This window comes from Abramis brama (assembly GCF_963993115.1).
Source record: "Abramis brama genome assembly, chromosome: 3".
NCBI classification, from domain to species: Eukaryota; Metazoa; Chordata; class Actinopteri; order Cypriniformes; family Leuciscidae; genus Abramis; species Abramis brama.
Window position 1 is genome coordinate 30309498 of NC_139965.1, and position 8530 is coordinate 30318027.

Below are 8530 nucleotides of genomic sequence, written 5' to 3' on the forward strand. Positions count from 1 at the left end.
CAGCAAAAACCTTAAACAGGTTCATTTAAAAATTAACTGATCCAAATGTTTGCAAAGTTGGCATGACATAATTTTCTAAATGCATGTTTACTGACCTAAATGTGAACAATTCTGTCCAGAGGTTTCATTTCTTTAAAATAATTTTTTTTGTGTGTGTACCCCATAACTGGACCTTCCAATGAAAACGACAGACTTCTGTCCACTAACGTATGCCGGAATTCAATTATTTAGTCTGCTTTAACGTCGCCCCTTTAAGCTCACATTCATCTCCTTTAATTTTGAGTCCAAAGCCCACATCTCAACATTCAATCAACAACCTGTGCAAAGAACCAAATGCCCGGACTACATTGTTTTCCATTAATCCATTACACTCTGATGTAGGTTGCAATATGGAACAAAAGATCCGTCTCTACTTCTGTTTTATTGCGACTTCAACAAACAATGGACAGTGTTAATTTATACATATTTCACCAGGAAAGGAAGTTGTACCCATTTGTTTTTGGAGTGACAATGCGTCTCTGTGGTAAAATAAGACTTGTCAGTGTCATGTTGGTGATGATTGAAATCACTTTTTTGGGCTTAGATCAAGACTGCTGTTATTAGTCTTTCCTTTCTGGATGTCACCACCAGAAGTTCTCAGGGCCTGAAATTCATGTCTAAAAATGGGGGAATTCCCCGGTTAGGGTGGGGGTAGCACACGTGGCACAAACGCATGACACAATCAGATGCAATACTATTGGCAAATTATTTATTACAAAACTGACCTTTGACAATTACTTAAACAGGTAGTTAAGAGCACAGATAATCATAGTTACAAATACAGCTCAAAAGTTTGTAGAAAGCAAGTAGGCCAACCTCTTTTATTCAGCAAAAGACAACTACAGCCTTGGTGGGACAACTTTTGAACAATAGTGTATAAAAATGTGTAGCTTAAAATTGGAAGAAAAAAGTATTGTGAGGTAGAATGAGGGTAGATTATAATCCATGTAATGAATATACTCATGAACATGTAACCAAACTAGAGATCGACCAATGTTAATTATATTTAAATGCAGAAATAAATAAGCAAAATATTTTTTCCCCTTTTTAACACAAACTAAAAATTATTTATACAACAATAAAAAAGGCCACATGCATTTTTGTAGCTGTAGTCTTATCAACACTGTACACTTCGAACAAGGCACATCCCATGTTTTGGACTGTAATGAAAGCATTTTAGTTGTGAAGCCCATTTGATATAAACATGTTTTAAACCAGGGCCTAAAATTAACAAATGCGAGTAAAAATCGGCGTAGGAGAGTATATGAAATGGTGTCACCGACCAGCTGGCCGGTAACATTTTTATGAATTCTAACAATGAACGTGAACAATGGGACCGTGACCGACGCTCGGGACAGCTGACGGGCCAGCGCTTCATCTTCATGGAAGTATAAGCCTTGACAAGAAGACGTGAAAGGAGGCTCATTTCTTTACTCGAAAGCCCAGTAGGCCGAGTCATAATACTAATACAGCGCGAATACTAAGCTGACCTCTCTTTCACGTCCTCTTGCACTTGAACGGACAAATTTACACAATTATGTCAAAAAATAGCGAGTATCCTAGTAAACAGTCACGTCTTAAGTGTACGTAAACAGTAGAGAAAGTAAATGCATATGTGTATTAGTATATTAGATTTGTGCATTCACTCTTAAAGTGACAGCAGCCTAATAATCCTGCTGCTGTGTGTGTTTTTAATGTTAATCAAACAACAAAGGACATAGAAGAAAAAAAATAAAATCACTCACTGCTCTTGACTGAATAACTTTTGTAACTTTAATAAGGATTAATTAATAAGCACGTTTAATTCATACAGTGAAGAAGACTATGCAGTGTTATTTTACATTTGCTTGCTTTATTAAATTTCTGTACCTGAAAACTACTGTTAGACCTACCCTGAAAACCCTGAAAGCACTGTTTATTCATTTGTATCTTTGTTCTATTGTACTTATTTGTGCTTTTGCTTGTAATTTGATTATTTGTTCTTATTTTAATACTGACTGTTTACTTGTCTTTAATAATGTTTTAAATTTATATTAGGCTGGTAGTTTTAGCTGTGGTATCAAAATTGGAATAGAGAATTGTTAATTTTCACTTTGGAAAAAGTTAGTTTTAGACCCTGTTTTGAACCCTTAATTGTTAAATACAGTGCTGTGCATATGCTGTACAAACTAGACCAAAAGTCCAGCTCATTATTTTGAGCCAAGGGGATATTTTTAACCAACAAGTTTATTTTTAATTCAGCAGCCTATCTTTAACAGAAGCTCAACAAACGTGGAAGGAGAGCACACATCTTGCGACATACCTGACCCACTTTTAGAAAAGACTAAATTCACACACCCTTTACAAACCTTTGATGAGTTTTATTTTGCTGCTGCATTGCATTATGAAGGAAAACAATTTGCTTGGTCATGTAATAGCGAGCAGAATCCTCTGGCTAACAAACGTTAAAGCAGTAAGCGATAATCCCACTTATGGCTAGTGCTCACTAGGGGTGGGTGATATACCGGTAGACACGATAAACTGGTAGAAATTTGTCAACCGGTAGAGATTTTAGACTAATGTCTCTATCCTGGTTATGCTCACGTGACATTGCTATGCTTCACGGTCACAAAAGCGTATCGTTTGCATGCATTTTTAAGTATGCGGTTTAAAAACAAGTGATTTTAAACCACTGAAGCACAGTAAGCAGAGAAAGACAACTCATTTCACTATATGCGCACACTGTCAGAGACAGTTTCTCTGAAGAAAAACACACAAGTATATTGGATCCGTCAAGTCGGTCTTAAAGTAGGGATGCACGATATATCGGCGACCATATCCGTATCGGCCGATATATGTTCATTTTTAATTTATCGTTATTAAAACCACAGATTGTTTGTATGGCCCTGCAATAACTCTACAAGTTATACTGGATAAGTACCTCACCAAAATGTGTTACCTTTCACATTTCTATTTTGAGGTCATGTCAACTTGACCAATTTGAGACTGAGAACCAAACAAACAGCGCTTCCTTCTGTGTGAAACGTACAGAAGGTCAAAGGGTTCTTTGAGGGTGCAGATGCCAAACATTGCCTTATTTTGACTGAAGCTCCATGTTGAACTCTCATCTAGATGTGTATCTGACACTGTTCTGTAATGAATCAGTAACATTCAAGCAATTACATAAGTTCAAAGTGTACCCACCCAACTCTGACTCAAGTCTGACCAAATCCTCCCTGGTACATTCAATGGGGCAAAGCATAAACAAGTGTCAATTTCATGTTGCTAGGCAGAGCATGGCCTGCTGTCAGTTGAGCAAGTAAAGTCAGTCTGTTGCTTTGCAGCCTCAATGCTCAGCAGACCATGACAAACCACATTCAAACTGAACCTGATCACACGTTAAACGCAATCAGTCATTCGATATGTGCTAACAGCTCAGTTCCTCGCCCACTGCAGCAGGTAAGCATTTGATCTGGCATGATTAAAACGAATGAGAGTTTACCAACAGCCAAGCTTTTAAGTTTCAAATGTCAATGCAGATTCCAAACATTCTGCCACTGGTCTAAAAACAAGAGCAACACATTCTGACATCATCCCGTTCATTTCGACCACCCTGGGAAAGTGCCCTTGTGACGAGGGTGAATTCTTGCTGAGTGGTCTGATCGTGTGTGAGGGTGTCTGGGACAGTCATTCCTCTAGCACATGACACTATAGATATAAAAAGATGGTGCATGCCTATTACTTAGGAATCTGCAACGCGCAAAATGGCGGAATACGTCCCACCTTCTAAATAAAAGAGCCAATCGCTGATTGGTAAAGTCATTGCGTCAATGTAGTTGCTGTTAAGAGCTCCGGTTCCCATAGTAACCAGAGACTCCTGCTTAGGACTGCACGTGTGCATTGGTTGGTCTGGCCTGAAAAATAAGCTTTGTAAAGCTATCTGAGCATCAGAAACAACATGTATGGGCCAGTTCATGTCAGATTTTGTTGCTGATTTAAAATGTTTTTTAATCGTGATTTCGGCAAGCAGTTTTTGAGATCTCAGGATAACCCCGTTCAAAAAGATAATACTGGATGCACGAAATGGATGCCAGGAGGCGTTGAAAATAAGGCCGCCGAACGAACAGACTTTCCTTGAAAGGGACTTTGATGACACTCTCACAACTCCAAATCCTGCTACTAGTGACAGAATCAGTAAAAGACTGAAAGCCTCTCAGGGAAACCCCATGTGTTGGCACTAAAGGATGGTTTTCGATTACATTTAGCCCCCTTCAACCAACTTGCAATGCCTCCCTCATGCCCCATGGTAACGGGTTAAACTAATGACAGAGATAGATGAATATGTCTGAACTCAACTGCACATAACAGAGCTAAAAATAGGAAAAGCATCAGCCAGAAGGAACCTTGCTTAAGGTTTAATGAATAAAACAACAAGCTATTATATTACAAAAACCTGCATGCAGTGATAAACCTCTGAGAATCCTTATGAGAAAATTATATAATTCCCAATTCTTTAAAGTTTCGACAAGATCAACAACTATTCAAAGACATGAAGTCAGACCACCATCTGTTTAGCAACACCTACTGAATACAAATCAGCGTCTTTGTCAAAAAAACCAAAACATATAATTTGCATTGATTCGGTGCTCTTAAAGAAGAAACCAGTGCACTGAATTCATCCTTCACATTCAGAAACATTCAGAAGACCCAACATAAAAAATTCAGCAGCACAAATGAGCGTGGAGAGAGGATTTCCCCTCTCCTCTCACTGCAGCATAGCTGTCAGGCAGATGAAGGGATCTCAGCTCACTCCGATTGGCCAGAAGCACTGTGACATCACAGAGACGGGATCGTGTGTCAGCTGGGAGGGGGAGCATTTGTTTTGGGTAGAGCAGGGAAGGAACTTACTCAACACACAGAGAATATAAACACAGAAAAAAATCTCTCCACACACACAGATTCAGACACCCATAAACCATCTGTCTCTCTTCTCACACCTCCGAACAGAACAGCGAATAGGATTACAGTGGGAAATTAGCCTCCAACTAAGACATACACGAAATATTTCTATGATGTATGTTAGAAATATTCTGTGCTGTAGGAAGGAAGCACATTTCACATCCTAGTTTTCTAAAAACCACAACAAATGATCCCTCTACATAACAAGATTAAAATCTTTAAGGCATCTCAGACATGCTCTCCAAATACAAAACTGTAGTGTGAGCCGATCTGCGTGTAAATCTTGACACACGTCTATAAGACGGAGCTGACAGGAGTTCATTCATCTGAGAAATGGAAAAACAGTGAAGAGGGAATCAGGTGAGAAGGTCTATAAGGTGAACTCTAGAATATTAATCACAGAGGAATGCACTTATGCGAACACTATATAAATGTGGATAAGGCTTGTCAGCTGTACTTTGCTCTTGGCTCCACAAGCTGCTGCACATATCACAAAGCAGGGCCATCTGCATTTAAATAAAACCTACCAAACCACTACCACACCTAATTCTAATACCAAACCACTACACAAACCAGACAACACAATCCAGCACTACTCCCACATGCTTCGTTCATACAGTTTGACAACTGACCTCTCTGGCACACTGGAAGATGTGCTTATGGACATTTAATGCCCTTAATAAAGGACTGCCATTAAAACCTAATTTAATGTTTTTTTGGTTCAGGGAAAATGTGGTTTGAGAGCATGATGCTGATTTTCTTTTAATCAGTCCATACAGGGATAGTTCACCAAAATAAGAGTTCCATCATCAATCACTTTCATTCATCTTCAGAACACAAATGAAGACATTTTAAATGTTCTCACATCATTATTGTCCATCCATTCAAAGTTCAAATTTTTAAAAGTAAATCCATATGTTAAGCAATCCAGTATGCTTGCCTGACACACGAGAACAACCTCATTAGTGCTCTATGTAGTGCGCTGATCAAGGTTTATATATGAATAAAGCCTAAATGAAATGTTCATCAAAGTGATCGTGTTGTGTTCAATTCATATAGATTACTTTTATGATGTCTTTTCACACTTTTTGAAGAGTGAAAAATGTGGTTACGTGGATAATTGTGGATGGACAAAAACTATGAGAGAATTAAAAATATGTTCATTTGTGTTCCAAAGGTGAACAGAAGACTAACGGGTTTGAAATGACATGAGGGAAAGTGATGACAGAATTTTCATTTTTGGGTGAACTACACTTTTGAAGCCATTTAATTCATATCAAAAACAGTTGCAGCAACCTTAACAATGACAGCTATAAAAACATGGAAAGAAGCCTGTCATCATGATGACTTATGATCGTTGAGTAACCAGAGTGTGAAGTGCAGGCAAGGTGTAGATTATTGACCGACTGAGTGACTGGGAGGAAGATAACAATTAATAGAGGCGGTACATACAGCAACTCTATGTAATTCATACAGTAATTCACAGTACAGTACTGGAGTTTTCCATTTGGGATTGGTCTCATTTAATAAAGTCCTGCAAGCAAGGGAAAAGATCCACCGAGATATATAACAGTCCATATGTAATTCTTCAACTTCCAGTTTAGACATTTTAGTTCTATTCTTCTATAATCACATTAAATTATCATTTATTCAAACAAACATTTACCATGACAACAACTGTTTCCAAAACACCAAATTTTACAACTGAAAAACATATCTAATCATGGGATCTCCTTCAAACTGTGTACGATGTAAAACTGACACAAAGTAACCAGAGTTTTATTTTAGCAACAACTGTAGTAATGATGGCAATATGACAGAAACCATGCATTTATGTAGGCTTGTGACAAACCGTCAAGCAGCATATGAGGGGATAGTTTATCCAAAAATGATAATTTAATCATCCTCATTTATGTCACTTTTCTGTGGAACATAAGAGAAGATATTTTGAGAACTGTCTCAGTGTTTGTTCCACAGACGAAATAACCTACAGTAATGTGATTAAATAATGACAGAAGTTTCGTTTTTGGGTGAACTCTCTCTTTAAGACTAAGTTGACTTTGAGAGAGTTTGTGCTACTCGTAATTTTACAAGTATTCGGGCACAAGACAAGAGTAGAGGACCGTCAAGGGAGCAGCTGACAAGCCAGCACAGGTCATTTAAATGGAAGGGTTGCAAGGATACTCTAGACATGCCAAATATGGAGAAGAAACGGCTCGGATGTCAAACCACTGGTAAACCTGCGAGAACCTGATAGTTATTTTTGTAAATGAACGGTCGCAGGTCCAACATCGAGCTGTTATAGCCTTTTAAATCAGGTCATGACATGTTTAAGGTGTACTGAACACCCCTCAGTTTAGTGTCAAACGTGTAGGCCAGCTCCTGAATCCGAGCAAACAAACGGGCCCTGCACCGAGGAGGTTATCCTACTAAGTTAACTTACACCCACTACACCCACACATATAAAGTTCATGTCTGCACTCACCCCACGATGCCGTCCGAGTAGTTTCTGCTCTTCCACGGTGTGCCCGTGTAGATGTCCTGCGCCCCATCCGTCAGCAGCAGACTCTTGTTAAAGCCAAACGTGCTCGCCTTGTTGTCTCTCTTCCTTTTGCTTGGCAACTCCGTTCCCACTCCCGCGACCCCACTGCCACCCACTTGCCCCCCTCCGCCGACACCCCTGCCCGCCCTACTGCTGCTGTTATTATTGTTATTGGTTTCCAGCGGGATAAAGTCTCGTTGTTGGGACACCTCACTGTCGGGTTTGGATCCAGACATCCCCTGATGATCCTTGGTCTTTCCGCTGCTGTCCACCGCGTTGCTCGACGCCCCGTCCCCGCCGCCGCTGCTGCTGCTCGTCAGTTTGGCGCTGGCTGTGTTGCAGTTGTTGTTAAAGTAAAGGTTCCCCAGCGTCTGTGTCGTTTCCCAGATGTGCATCCACAGGTTGTTGGCGGGTCCGCGCTGTTCTGGCTGAAACCAGGAGATTCTAGGATCCATCAAACGCTGAGCTGCTGCAAGCACACTTGCCCCCAGAGCAGAGCCAGGCTCGGTTCGCTTCACCCACTAACGGGAACACACTCGCCCTGGACAGCAACTAAAATATCATGTACGGGTCCATCAACGTCTCTCGGGAAAGGAAAACACCACTGTAAACGAACTGTAAAATACGTTCTGCTTTTAAAAAAAAGGCAACCGTCAAACTTCAGAGCACGAGGAATGGAAAAACGTGAGTGTCGTCTGTGTCACTGCCTCTGACCCGTTTCTATCTAAGATCGTGTCTCTCAATGGCGGACAGACCAAGTCCCGACTGCGCATGCTCAACCAGGCGTGAGCGAGCGCGCAGCGGGGACGCGCTGACTCCGAGTGTTACGCAAGAGCGCACGTTAGTTTTTGTTACGTAACAGCAGTAGGTTTGATACATTGTAGTAACGCGAACCTCTCACTTGTGTCATGTTTCAAACGTACCTCGTAAAGGGTGGCGCTAATCCAATGAGCCCTATATCTACTGCGTGGGGTCTCACTGATATCTTATAATTTGATTATTTTGAAATGC

The 8530-nt window shown here is 40.3% G+C and overlaps 1 protein-coding gene across 2 annotated transcripts in view; it reads right to left on the reverse strand.

Moving 5' to 3' along the window:
- Positions 1-8468, reverse strand: part of tent4b (terminal nucleotidyltransferase 4B) — a 31001-nt gene extending 22533 nt beyond the window's left edge. For both annotated transcript variants that reach the window (XM_084110474.1, XM_084110473.1), the window contains exon 1: positions 7463-8468. In XM_084110474.1, coding sequence (XP_083966600.1) covers positions 7463-7974 — 512 coding nt within the window. In that variant the 5' untranslated portion in view covers positions 7975-8468. The remainder of the gene's footprint in view (positions 1-7462) is intronic.
- Positions 8469-8530: the final 62 nt, after the last annotated feature.